This window comes from Hoplias malabaricus, chromosome 5 (genome assembly GCF_029633855.1).
Source record: "Hoplias malabaricus isolate fHopMal1 chromosome 5, fHopMal1.hap1, whole genome shotgun sequence".
NCBI lineage: Eukaryota > Metazoa > Chordata > Actinopteri > Characiformes > Erythrinidae > Hoplias > Hoplias malabaricus.
In genome coordinates, this window is record NC_089804.1 from 50,835,341 (window position 1) to 50,849,977 (window position 14,637).

Consider the following 14,637-nt stretch of genomic DNA (forward strand, 5'->3'; position numbering starts at 1 on the left):
ACAATTTTGTTGGATGAGCAATTGTCCACAAACTTGGCCATTTAGTCCTAATCAAACAAATAAGGGAAAATCTCTTTTGAATGAAACAGGCTCTTAACAGATTGCAAAAATTCAGTGCCACAGACACACACACACACACACACACACACACACTCATATAGAAATAAAATATATATCCACAGTCTTAGAGCAACACAATCTGAATTAACTTTGCACTTATTCAGCTATAAAGAGAATGCCTAATGCCTGTGTGTGGTGCTAAAATCAAAGGTTTATGCGGAGGCAAACAAGCTTCAATTCTTTGAACTAATGATGTAACGCTCAGCTCCGACTGACTATTGCTTTCTTCACAGCTAATGGAGAATGGCCCGAGAGCTGTGTCTAAACACAATGGGAAAATTTCACTGCTCTTATCACCCTGAAGATGTTTACATTACAGAGACTATTTCTAGCCTGGGCCTAAGGGCTCCTGGATTATGCAGACAGTTACATAGATGAGAGGTTTGTTATGGTGTGTGCATTCGGATAAATGAGCACATGAGTGCCCCCCCCCACACACACACACACACACATTGGTGCGGCAGTAACAAGCTCTGTATATCAGAGACCCCTGAGATGAGAGCAGGATTTGAGCTCTGATTCATACACATGGCTCCCAGCCGGACGATAACTAGATCTAGCCTCCAGCTGGCCAGGAGACATCTGCTACTGTCGTGGCTGCTGTGGTCAGGGGTTCAGAGAGGACCATGCTAAATCAGCTGTTTTCTGATGCATATGTATTTATGTGTCTGTATCTGTGGCTTTAATAATAAATTATATATATGTGGCTTTGGTAAATCACGACCAAACACTTAAGATGTAAAAATGTATTAAAATATAATACAGGAGGTCCTCAATTTACGTCAGTCCCAAGTTACGATGTTTCGTGGTTACGACACATCTCCCATTTACTGTATAAAGCCTTGTTTTGACTTAAGTGGTTTTGCGTCGTAAACGTCATAACGTGAACTTCGTGTTTGGTGTACCCGGTGGACGAATACACGGTTACGCGGCTCGGGACCGAGGAGTACGGCGTCACCCCAGTCGCGTTGTACGCCATTTTAGCTTGCTGCTACGTCGTTCTCTCTCTCACAGTATGTTATTAACGTACAGTATGTACGTATGTTCCAACTTTACGACGCGATGTAGGAACGGATCAACGTCATAAGTCGAGGACCCCCTGTACTGTATAAAGTGTGGTCTGTGCACAGCTTTGACAACATTTTATGTTGTCAATGATGCGCCCAATGATTCCGGGGAGGCTCCGGACCCACCACGTCCCTGAACTGGATAAGCGGTTACAGACAATGAATAAATGAATGAATGAATGAACTGTGCACTAAAATTTGCAGGTAAAAACCATAAATAAGTTTGCTCTTTGTTCACGATGTGTAGTTATTTTCACTTAAAAAAATCAACAAAACATGTCACATGACAAGTTCAAACTGTACTCATATAACTTTCATAGAATTTTGCCACTAAAACTACACTGGAGCCATTAAATCTAGAAAGTCTTGCCCTTTTACTGATATTTTAAAAACTGAAATTTACACACAATCTGAACAGAATTGTAGCTTCAATCTAGAACTGGGGATCATAATGTATGTCATTAGACCAGGGGCCCTTCAACTATACAACCATATATTAGACATTTATGGGCCACAATAAAACTCTCAGGTGTGAATATTTCATCCAGTCACACATTGTATTTTATGAATAATTCTGAACTGCAACAAAATCAATTCAAGTCAAATCACATTCTGATGAAATCTGACAACGCGCTGAATTGTTTCTTAAAGTACCAAACTAAATAAAATCATTATAATCATACGTTTAAACTCATATACCCTTAGGTACAAGAACATCTTATTGCCATGAATTGATTTAAGTGTTTGCTTATGGAGAAGACTTACTGAAAGGAGGGGGGTCTGGAGTCTCCTATGCCCCCTGTTCTCTCCAGTGGGGGTGGCAGCTCAGCGTGGCTCTCCGGGCACTGAGATCCGCCGTCTGAGTGTGTGCTTTCAGTGAGCACCAGCTACAGCCAAACACATACACAAGAAGACAAAGATCTCAGGAAGAGCCTCTCCACACTAACTCGTGGCCATGCATAAATAAGTAATGCAGGAAGAGCGACAAGAACAGAATTCATTTACTGAGCTGGGAAGAGCTTAAGCAAAACAACCTACAGACACAGCCACTGCTATGTGTTTTCATGAGCTAAATAATGAGATTTAAATGGCCATGCCCCAAGCTACTTTACACAATTGGCCATGTCCAGTGGCCTTAACCCAGATCCATAAAAAATATTTAAACACAGCAGTGTGGCTTGGCCTTCAACTCCCAGCCGTTACCTATCACTCCTCACTGTGGAGAGTATCTCAGCGTTGATGTATGCTGCTGTTCAAAAGGCTGGAATCACTTATTCATATCTACTTTTTGTTTTTTACATCTTCAGTATCAATAACAATATAAAACATAAGTGTTGTATCATCATCACTATAATGTTTTAAGCATCGATACAAGGTTAAATTTCACATTAAATACCTCATGTGGAACTTGTGATCAATTATATATATTTTATTATGATATAAAAAGCCTTTACATTATTAAAAAATTTATTTCAATATCTGAATGCCAACTACAAACATTTTCTGTTAGTAAGGACCTTTATTGAACATTTAATTTCTAAAGACTGTTTATCTACACTTTTGCATACAGTATTTGAAAAAAAACAACAGTGGATTTATAGGAAAACTTCTCAGATCCAGAGACATGGCACGGATATTTCTTGAACGTCTTGAAGGCCACCCCTAATGCTGTAAATCCTAAAAAAGCTATATGTAATGTATCTTCAAACAAAACCCTGTATTGTGAAGCACCAATATTTGCAAATGTTTTGGGCATCTGTGAAGCAAGCCTTCAGAATATCATGAAGGTCAGTATGTCCATACAGCTCTGTCCACTTGCATGAGTACACTGCAAATTGCTTTTTGCACTTTGCAGCTCAGCAAATGGACACATGGGTCAAGTGCAGCCAAATGCCTGAGCATGTGTGTGTCTGAGTGTGTTATAGCACTGGGGTGGGGGCTAGAGCTGAAATATTACTCTCCACTTGATGGAACGCTGGACTTCTGTCACGAGGCGTAGGCCACTGTGAGTCTCACTTACCCAGGACACCACCCTCCCGTTGAAGCATGGTAGCTTGGCATTGTCGTCAGATATCTCCTCTTTAACAACTCTGCAAGGACACACACACACACACCACAGTTAGAAACATCGTGAGAACCATGCACCCTGCACTATGAGCCTATGTTCACATCTATTTGCAAAAGCTGTGGCACACTGAAAGCATGTCACGCTCAAACAGTGGAATTTTCCACTTAGCACGCAACTGCTAGCAGCCCATGATGGGAATGCTGAATGTCCCTGTTGACGAAGTCCATTGAAAACTACTCAATCTTACTGACTGCCTTTTTTAACACTTAATTCACACAGAGAGAGAGAGAGAGAGAGAGAGAGAGAGAGAGAGAGACAGAGACAGAGAGAGAGAGAGAGAGAGAGAGAGAGAGAGAGAGAGAGAGACAGAGCGACAGAGAGAGAGAGAGAGAGAGAGAGAGAGAGAGAGAGAGAGAAAGAGAGAGAGAGTTGGGTTTCAGAGATATCTCCTGAATTTGAAGGAAAAACAAAGAAAAACAAGCCTAAAACTGATTTTGTAACCTGACAATCTTGAGCATTCCTTTAAGGTAAATTTAAGAATAGGCTTAGGCTGAGAATATTCTTTCTGTGCTTAGATATTTTTGGATATTTTTAGATATTTTTGGATATTTTTGGAGTTCAGGGACTTCTAACAATAATATGCAAAGCTTTTCATCTCCTGAGAGACAGGAGAAAATCAAGCTTCACACTTTAAACCCCGGTGTTCATGCTTCAATTGTGAGACGACAAATAACACCACGTATCTGACAGAATTTACAGCTGTAAAGATGTTGATATTTTCCAAAAGAAACTGAACAGCAGCGATATGGAGGGTTTTTTTTGACTGACGAGTTCACATTTGGGATTATGTGGATCATGAGAAAGAGAATGCAACCAACTTCTAAGAATGAACTTTTAAGTTGTAGATAAACTATCCCTGTGGGTTTTTTAAAAAAAACTTCAATAATGTTTCACTGTAAATGTATTAAACTTGTGAAGCAAAACAACAATTTAGTCATGAAATATTACATTAGTACACACATAGGTGATATAGTCTTATTTAAGTTACAACATCCTGATAACATATAAACATGTGTGGGTGTGTGTGTGTTACAGAGAGAGAACTAGAGAGCAGTGAGTGTGTCAGAGCAACGGGGGGATATTAATAGAGTGATCGGGTTTGTTAGCATGGGTGCTTCACTGTTCGTTCCAGGCTGTAAATTCCCTACAGGAATACCACACAGTTACCCTTTAACCCTCGGAGCCATGGTTCAACAGTCACACACCTGCTAGCCTCCTGTCAATCTGTACAGGTCAATTCCGCACACATTCACACACAAACACACACACACATGCATGCACGTCTTGAGGAATTCCGTAAGCTCACTGAAAATACAGCTCTTTCCTCTCAGCTCCTACAGAACTTCCAGGTCACGTGACCCAGAAGGCCGAGCAGCTGGGAAGTGGGACTAAAAGACGATAACATGGGTCTGCGGCCCACGCCAGGGCTGGAGGAAGCAGGGCTAGAGTTCCAGTGATTGGGAGGAAGTGTTTGTGTCCTCTCAAGAGAGCTTCATAACATACAGCTGCTCATAGGAAAGCTCCGGAGGGTGACCTCAAAGGAAGTGTGGTCTGTATAAACATACAGAAAAGAGGAAACCCCTTCAGACATATAGCCAAGCCAAGCATACATTAGGACACTGGACCCACACCGACTGACTATAGACACACACCAAAATTGATGGTCTAGGCTTGATACAATAACTGATAATTACAATTTCTGGGTGGCGTCCCACTGACCTAGGAAGCCGGACCCCAACCTCTTTGTAAATGGACGGAGGGAGAAGTTACAAAGTTGAGAAACAGGCAGGAGATGGAGTAGTGGTGGAGAGTGAAAAGTTGGTCGCAGGAAACTGAAGCCACTGATTGGAATGTATAGGACGTCATATTTGGAAGTGGAATCATCTTCCCCTTAAACCTGAGTCTCCATAGCACAGATATTGTGGTTGCAACCAATACAATAAATAGCCATTTAATCAGTTTGAAAGTATCTGAGTATTTTCCATATTATTTCACAGGCACTCTTACCTAAAGACTTTGATAGCAGCATGTGAAAATGGAGATCACACTTGATCTAATATGTCCTCCCACTTTATGAGTGAGTAGGATGGCGATTCTTCTCCCCAAAACGACTGACAATGCAGGTGTCTGTTAGCAAACATAGCTGAGCAGTTAATGCCCTCCTCCAAGTTTGCTGAGCTGTGGATATGGGATAACGTCCACTATGAGTAACTCAGATCAGGCTGTTTTTAAAGTTTGGTAATGGACTCGTTGTGAGAGCCCAAAAGTATCTCTGTAATGAAGCACAGATTTGCAACGTAACTATACAAATGAAAAGGAGATGTTCAGTAGCGCATCTGAATTTGACATTGTCCCTAATTACAAGCCACAGTGAAGGATTTATTAGGGTGTTACAATGGTACCAGCTGATGTTGTTGTGTATCTGTTTGAGGGATTTCCTGTGATATGAGTCTTTCCAGCTGTGCAGGGCTGAACTACAGCAGATGCTGCTCAAGCCACACGGGGTTCCCTCACCAGTGAAAACAAACACACACACACACACACACACACACACACACACACACACATACACACACAGGGTCGGCCCACATTAATGCTCTGTTGATCGGTGCCACTGGAGAACTGCTCTGTGCTTACACTGTGCAGAGCTGCAGCTGAATTAACATCTTACTCACGTCACTGCAGCTTTTACGAGAACGATAAACTCTTCAAGTCCTGTAGCAGAGGGGCTTAAACTTCCTATGCATAAAACCAGGGAAGCCAGATTAATATTTATGATACCAATACCTAGTCATAGAGACAATTTATTACATATTTTAATTTACAAACCTAATGAGTGTGTGGCTTAAAGCAGGACTGTAACTGTAAGTGGGTTTATTAAGTGACAGATCATAAGCAGTCGCATGTGGAAAACATAGTGGGTAACACTGCTTCCCTTCACATTGCACACATGTACCTTCCTGGGTACACACAGCATGTTATATCATCACTCCTTCATCAAGACTCCTAATGCTTAAATTGTCTACACGTGTAATATGATTAAAACTGTAAGTTCCTCTCGATAAATTAATTTAAATATCAAATGCTGCAAATTGAAATATTTAAATTTGAACCAGATGAAGTTATGTGTAGAAAATAAATTTACTGGCATTTTATCATGTGTTTTTTTTATTGTGTAACACTGAAATAAAGAGAAAACATTGAAATAGCAGACTCTGTCAATAGAGAATGTAAATCAAATATTCCATCCATCCATCTGTAGCGCTTATCCAGTTCAGGGTCGCAGTGGGTCCAGAGCCTACCTGGAATCATTGGGCACAAGTCAGGAATACACCCTGGAGGGGTCGCAAGTCCTTCACAGGTCAACACACACACTCAGATATTCACTCACACACTCACACCTACGGACCCTTTTGAGTCACCAATCCACCTACCAACGTGTGTTTTTGGACTGTGGGAGGAAACCGGAGCACCCGGAGGAAACCCACGCAGACACAGGGAGAACACACCACACTCCTCACAGACAGTCACCCGGAGCGGGAATCAAACCCACAACCTCTAGGTCCCTGGAGCTGTGTGACTGTGACACTACCTGCTGCGCCACCGTGCCGCCCTTAAATCAAATATTACTCATCAAAAAATATTATGTGTAATTGTTTATATAAACAAATACTTATATAGAATTCTAAAATGTAAATAAAATTATCTGGATTGACCGACCAAGCCAAATGCCAAACGTGGTTGAGACCCAAGTCTAATACCTTAAGCTGTAACTGGCTTTCCAAAATCTAACTTGTTGTAAACACTTGTGTGGTATGTGCATTCCAACATTTTGGATCTATTTCTGAGTGTGAAAATGTGCGAAATTCAGATTCCAAGTCCAACTTCTAAGATGTAAGCCTTGATATCACAGTGTGATATAGTGGTGTGAAATAGCAGTGCGACATAGCAGTGTGTGCTGGAGGTGAGCTGGCTTGTGTAGGAGGAACAGCGTCTGGATGTAGTGTAGTTTTGCAGTCTTTTATCACAGAGCACTTTGAGCCTCCTTGTAAACTTGACACTATAAGAGAGCAATTTAAATTGTTGAAGAACTATTAACACAGTTCTTATAAGCGTCTAAAAAGAAAGAACTGTAAAGCAGACAGTGGAATTCTTCTGATATAAATGAACTGACTAATAATGAATTCCAAAACCCATCACAAAGCATTTTGGAAAACAGAAAACTGGGCAGTTTCCCCAGAGATCATTTCATTAATGGCTTCTCAAGTCGCCTGAGACCAAGTCAAATCTCTGGATCGCTGAAGGCAATCTGCAGCTCAAGTTATTGGCAGCATATTGTACTTTAGTCCAAATCCCCTTTTCTAGGATTTGAATCTGCACAGAATTTAAATAAGAACAGTGCTGAAACATACAAATGAAATGTATAGCAAAATGACCATAACTATGAGGACTACATCCTTACAATGAAACTGGTGGACTTCAGTGACACATGAAAACAACTTAAAAGATAGAATAACTCATGCCTTCAAATATACACCATATTAAATGCTATTTAATATGTCAGATTTGCTTTGTAGGTCATTTAGCCACATTCTCTCTCTCTCTCTCTCTCTCTCTCTCTCTCTCTCTCTCTCTCTCTCTCTCTCTCTCTCTCAAACCTCAAACTCGTTTAAAGAGACATATGTTTGGGTGCCTGACACAGCTCTGGCTCATCCGTGCTTCAGGTTTAGCAGGGTATTAACAGATTTCAGAGGATAATGACAGAAGATTTGCAGGAGATTGCTGTTTATTATACCAATGCTGAAACCTATAGCCAGGATATATGTCAGGAGTGGGAGGATTAGTAGTGTTTATTTGTGCTGGAGGACAAAGTAATGCTAGTTATGGTCTGATAAACGACGGAGGCTCAGATGGGACGTAAAAGCATTCGATCACCACAGGCCACAAGTGAAGGCCCACTGTGCTGTGAGGGGGGCACTCCAAGTGCATCATATCCATCAAACAAAAATAACAGACTCTGTAAGGTTAAGAGCACTGTGGCAGAGCTCTTACACAGTCATTAGTCCAAATGGATTCCTGCCAGCTACTCAGTGCTTCACTTACAGACCTGGACACATCCATTCTTCTTTCATGTCTGTTTATGTGTTATACATCTACAGCAATCGATCTGAGAATTCACTGACATTAAAAAATGACCAATGCTTTTTACAGTAAATAATGTCTCAGAGAGCTCCCTGAAGACAGAGAGTATTGTTATAAACATCAGTGGCAGTGAAATATGGATCACTGTTACCCACGTGTGTGTGTGTGTGTGTGTGTGTGTGTGTGTGTGTTTGTCCTATCAGCAATGAAACACTGGTTAATCAAGTAATCGTGACAGCTCTTTCTCCTCTATGTACAGGCCAGATCTAAAATGCTTCAGAATAATAACATGTCCAAAATGACCCCTCTGAACCCAGAGAGTTGGACTTTGAAGGACAAACACAGTGTTTGTTCATGTAATCTGTCTCTCACTGTGGCGCCAAGACATACATGACATTCTACAACAAAATGAATTCTACCATGTCGCATTAGTGGGAAATGCCAGTTCCACCCTGAGGTCAAGCAAGGATTCAAGTGGGGGGACATACATGTGTGTGTTGTGTGGCTGATGTGAAAAAAGTCTCTGATGAAAGTGTAAGATTATAGATGAGCACCAGAAAATGTGAAACATCAGCTGCGGGGGAATAGATTGTGACTGACAACTTGATGTGTTTCCTACCACATAACAACGACATCTCCACTAAATATGACCCATGGCACGGTGGCACAGCAGGTAGTGTCGCAGTCACACAGCTCCAGGGGCATGGAGGTTGTGGGTTTGACTCGGGTGACTGTCTGTGAGGAGTGTGGTGTGTTCTCCCTGTGTCTGTGTGGGTTTCCTCCGGGTGCTCTGGTTTCCTCCCACAGTCCAAAAACACACGTTGGTAGGTGTATTGGCAACTCAAAGGTGTCAGTAGGTGTGAGTGTGTGAGTGAATGTGTGTGTGTGTGTGTGTGTGTGTTTCCCTGTGAAGGACTGGCGCCCCCTCCAGGGTGTATTCCCGCCTTGCGCCCAATGATTCCAGGTAGGCTCTGGACCCACTGCAACCCTGAAATGGATAAGCACTTACAGATAATGAATGAATGAACCTCTAATGTATGAATAGGCTTTCTCCTAGCTTTTACAAGGGAGAGTGAGGACAAACCAGCCATAAAACTGGACACAAGAATATGCCTGCCACAGTAATTATATTATTGACTTATCACACTAGGGCTCGAAGATATGGCCAAAATTTATATCACAATATATTTTTTATTTTGGTTGATACAATATAATTCAGTTATCTGTATGAACAGCATTAAAGCCACAGAAAAACTGACAAGAACAAAAAAGAAACATCACATCACCCACCATTAAATATAAAAATCTATTGCCTTGTAAATATATGTTTGTTTTTAAAATAACTTCAAAAAATGAACAGATAATAGCACCATTTAAAGAACATCTTACAGTCACAGATACTGTAGATATGTATAATTATATGTTAAAAATATGTATACAAAACTTCTGACCTCAAATTGCCCATTGAGCTTAGGTGCATCATTTTTTCATAAGAATTCATGTTGTCAATATTTGATCCAGTTGCAATGCAGTTACTTGTTTTTCTGATATCTCTATTCTGTGAGCCATTGATTTTGTCTGAAAATAGTGTTTATGTGTTATTTATTTACTTGTTTATTTACTTATTTTATACTTTAATTCTAATGTCTGAATATTCTTAATAACTTAAAGTCTTAAGTTTATGGCAAAAGTACATTGCTTTTAACATTATATCAGTGGCATAAAATGTTCTTAAAATGACCACGCTATTGTTATCGCAATTATTTCTGTGAAAATATATCGACAAACAAAACATTTATGTTAATTCCTCACATTTTCCTTAGAACTACTTCTACTTGCTGTGTACTTCTTCACATCAGAGAAGACATTCCACCAGTCCAATGTCAAAGCTTAACCTTTTGGCTGATGTTGGGTACTGGTTACATTAGGCTCATGTGCAGCTGCTCCAGAGCATCCCATTTGAATTTGTTATATCTTCTATGGAGATTCGGCTTTAAGATTAATTTTTCCATAATCCTCTCTTTTAACAAAGCCTTTATGATTAAGGATAAAAAAAATGACTTGACCAACAACTTTGAGAGGAAAACAAAAAAGTTTCGTAAATATAATTTAACTCATTTTCATAAACTCATTTATTTCATAAACCACTTTTCAAAACAAATCGAGGAAACACATCAAACCAACTTTAATGAATTTATGTAAATACTCTTCATTGTAAAAGCCCCTGGAATTTCACTATTAAAGTATTTATCAACGTCCAATCTTAGTAGGAGTATTAACATTTCCACTTATTGAGCCTTTCACAGGCAACATAAATGGCTCTTAATCTTCCAAACTTATTACAGAGGCTGAATACTGCATGCTTAAGTCTATTATTAGCCGAAGTGAAAACCTAAAGGCTACCAATATCCAAGTGATTTACTGCTGGGGAACAGGGACTCCATTTCGTAATAAATTCCCACTTAATATAAATAGACTTAAACCTGAAATTAACCAAACTCACCAGCCCACAACTGGGCAACTTATCAATGCTTATCTTTGCAAATGTAGTTAAGTGCTGTAAGGTTGGTAAAACAAACTCACCCAGGTCATCAACCACAGCCAGCTCATAGTGGTCTGTACAATAACCTCTATGGACTGTCCAGGTGGTCATCAAGGATTCCCCATCGGCAGACTCTGGGTATGAGGTTGTATTACATTAATAGCCTTCAGCATGTTTTGGAACAATGCTGGCTCAGGCCAACTTCACACTCAGGTTTCATTACATATGTCACTAATGTTTTCACAATCATTGTACATGAAAATACAACATAGAGCTGCTAAAAGATAAGTATGAATCCCAAACCCTTCCAATTCTGATTACTCCAAAACAAATATGAAAGCACAATAAACAATAATATATCCTTATGGCTGTGTAATAACTGTGTAAAAAGCAATCAGATTTGCACCTCTTTATAACACTCATGTAGCTACAATCATACAGGAATATGTAGTGACCTGGGATCTGTACATTCGTGACCAGCTTGCATCTGAATATTATACTGAAATGGTATCTATTATTAATTATACATTCATTAATTAATTGTCTGTAAACACTTATCCAGTTCAGGTTCACAATAGGTTCATCACTGGGGAACACACCCTGAATGGGGCGCCAGTCCAGCGCAGGGCAACACACACTTACACATTCACTCACACACTCACTTATGAGTAGCCAAATCACCTACCAACATGTGTTACTGGAACATGGGAGCACCCAGAGGAAACCCACATGGGCACAGAGAGAACACATAAACTCCTCACAGAGAGTCGCCCAGCTCAAACCCACAACCCCGGGACCCTGGAGCTGTCTGACAGTGACACAACCTGATACACCACTGATTCATTCATTCATTATCTGTAAGCGCTTATCCAATTCAGGGTCACGGTGGGTCCAGAGCCTACCTGGAATCATTGGGCGCAAGGCGGCAATACACCCTGGAGGGGGTGCCAGTCCTTCACAGGGCAACACACACATTCACTCACACACTCACACCTACGGATACTTTTGAGTCGCCAATCCACCTACCAACGTGTGTTTTTGGACTGTGGGAGGAAACCGGAACACCCGGAGGAAACCCACGCGGACACTGGGAGAACACACCAACTCCTAACAGACAGTCACCCAGAGTATTTCTTAAATAGAAACAACAAAAACCACAAAGCACCTTGGAGAGCGTTTATGAAAACATCCATCGTCAGTGACCCGAAAATGACATTTTCATGTGGACGGGAGGCCAAAACACAGATTAAATCTTTGTTTGTTTGTTTTTTAAATATACAATATACAATGGATGGGGCCTTAGCGTGTTATTCTAAAATTAGAATTATATTTACTGTCACGTGCTAAACAAACTTAATTTATAATGTAGTCAAACTCCCCTGCCTTCACTCTTCTCAAACAGTTGAGTCTTCACATGAGCAAACATGTGGTACACTTAAAATAATAATAATATTAATGCTGTAGTGCAGAAAAGTACTGTAAAATGACTGTAATTGATCATAAGTGGTGGTCAATATTTTGTTATTATCAAAATAAATACAGATATTTATTGTTCTATGAGCCTAGTGTTTTTTTTTCATGAGGAAAACTTTTCATGTAGAAGCCTGAGAGGAGCACAGAAGACTGGATCAGGAATAGCCTTCATACTTGTGCCAGCAGACGAATCTGTGGTGTGACTGGAATGACAAATGGAGCTGTGTTGTGGTTCGTGTGGCTGTTGACCACCGCAATGAAGAAAGGTTAGAAGTAACAAACAGCCACATAGTGACAAAACTGGCTTTCATTGCTTTGAAGTAAACAGGCACCACCACCACAGACTGTAGTGAAATTAATATTGAATTAGTGTTTCGAATGACAATTCTTGTGCGCTGTGTCTGTATGTAAATGTTATGAATGCTTAATGTATCATTATACATCTTAATACAATGTTAATATCACGTTGTCATTTCTCCCACAATTTACAACACTGCAGGAACGCTGACAATTTAGACTGGGGAAACTTTTTACTTTTAACAGCAGACTGGAGAAGCAATAGGAACTAGCCTTAACACTTGTGCCAGCAGACAAATCTGCAGTGTGAGTGGAATGACAAATTGAGCTGTGTCATGGTCCATGTGCCTGCCGACTAAAATTGAATGAGGTGTAGGACTAGGAGACAGCCACATTAGCGGCCAAACAGGCTTTCGGGGATTTGTAGGAAAGCAGGTGCCAACCACCAAAGACTGTAATCACAATAAGACTGATTTAGTGCAGCAAAGTAAATGAAATTGTGAATACATGTCATCAAGAGGTTTTAAAATTGGGCAATACCAGTGTGTTGTGTGTGTGTGTGCCTTAGTACGTGACATGTATCACTGCACATAAAAATGTCACAGTACTGCGCTGTGATATGATGTTTGAGCCATTTCATACTGCTCTACGTCTATAAATAGTGAACTACAACAGAATCTCGTTAGGTTTTAGACTAGATGTTTGACAGTGCGCTACAGATATGTTTTCTTATGAGGGCAAGTTTTCACAGCAGACTGGGTGAAGTGTAGGAACTTGCCAGCCGATATATCTGTGGTGTGACAGGAATGACAACTGGTTTATGGACTGTGTTGTGGTCCATGTGGCTGCTGAACACCACACTGCATTGGAAGAGGAATATTTTACAAGGAAATAGCAACATAGTGGCCAAACTGGCTTTGTAGAAGGCAGGTGCCAACCACCATAGATGTTAATGATAATCTGACAGATAACAGAATACCTTTAGCGCTTTACCGTCTTCAGAGCACATATGGGTAAGAGCTCATACAAGTGCACTGGCGTGGGTGTGATCGTTTGCTTGTATAGGAAAGAACACACATACACTCACCCTTAGACACACACATACACAGTGTGTGTGTGTGTATATAAGGTGTAGAGACAATATGTAACAGAAGGGAATTCCTGGTTCTCACCCAAAATCCTGGTCCATTGACTTGAAGAAGAATTTGTAGCTGTTAATGGGCCGGTTGCTGAGGACATTTTTGAAATCGGCGAGGGTGACTTTCTCCGGAGAAACGCTGAGTTTCACTAAATAAGGAGTTTCCTCCTCATCGATGTGATAGATTATTTTCGTCTCCGCCATGAGCGAGGCTGGTCAGATGGGCAGGACATTCACTGACAACGACACAGCGGCGAAAACACTGAACACACACAGAGCATATGGGTGCCGAGAGCGGCTTAAAGCCCTAAGACTCGGCCCTGTAGCAATGTGTGGACATGGCCCTCTCTCCGGCTCATGTGGGGAAGTAAATAAGGTCGGCTTCAGCGCGGTGTACAGTCCCAGACATACTCCAGTCTCTCCGGCGTCACTCAGTCTCTCGGCGCCGCGGCTCACACCAACTGCAAAACAGGAAGGTTTTCATTTCGCACCCGTTTTCCGCCAAGTCCCGCCCCCTGACAACGATTCGTCAACGGTGACCCTCTTCCTGCTTTAATTTGTTCTTGATTTAGACGGACACGCCGCTGGCCTATCAGCGTCTACCAGTCATGTGGTTTAGAAATGTATTGTGCATATCCTGAAATGATACTGTCTGTGTTATTTAGTTTACAATTATTACATAATTAAATGTTTATTTAAATGTGGAAATAGCTGCCATTATTTGACTTTT

At 40.8% G+C, this 14,637-nt stretch overlaps 1 protein-coding gene across 3 annotated transcripts in view; it reads right to left on the minus strand.

Annotated features, from left to right (window-relative positions):
- dvl1a (dishevelled segment polarity protein 1a) overlaps nt 1–14,353 on the minus strand; it is a 34,436-nt gene extending 20,083 nt beyond the window's left edge. For all 3 annotated transcript variants that reach the window (XM_066671308.1, XM_066671310.1, XM_066671311.1), the window contains exons 1-3: nt 13,942–14,353; nt 3,208–3,277; nt 1,953–2,074 (exon numbers count right to left, since the gene is read on the minus strand). In XM_066671308.1, the coding sequence (XP_066527405.1) occupies nt 1,953–2,074; nt 3,208–3,277; nt 13,942–14,111 (362 nt within the window). In that variant the 5' untranslated portion in view covers nt 14,112–14,353. The remainder of the gene's footprint in view (nt 1–1,952; nt 2,075–3,207; nt 3,278–13,941) is intronic.
- Nucleotides 14,354–14,637: the final 284 nt, after the last annotated feature.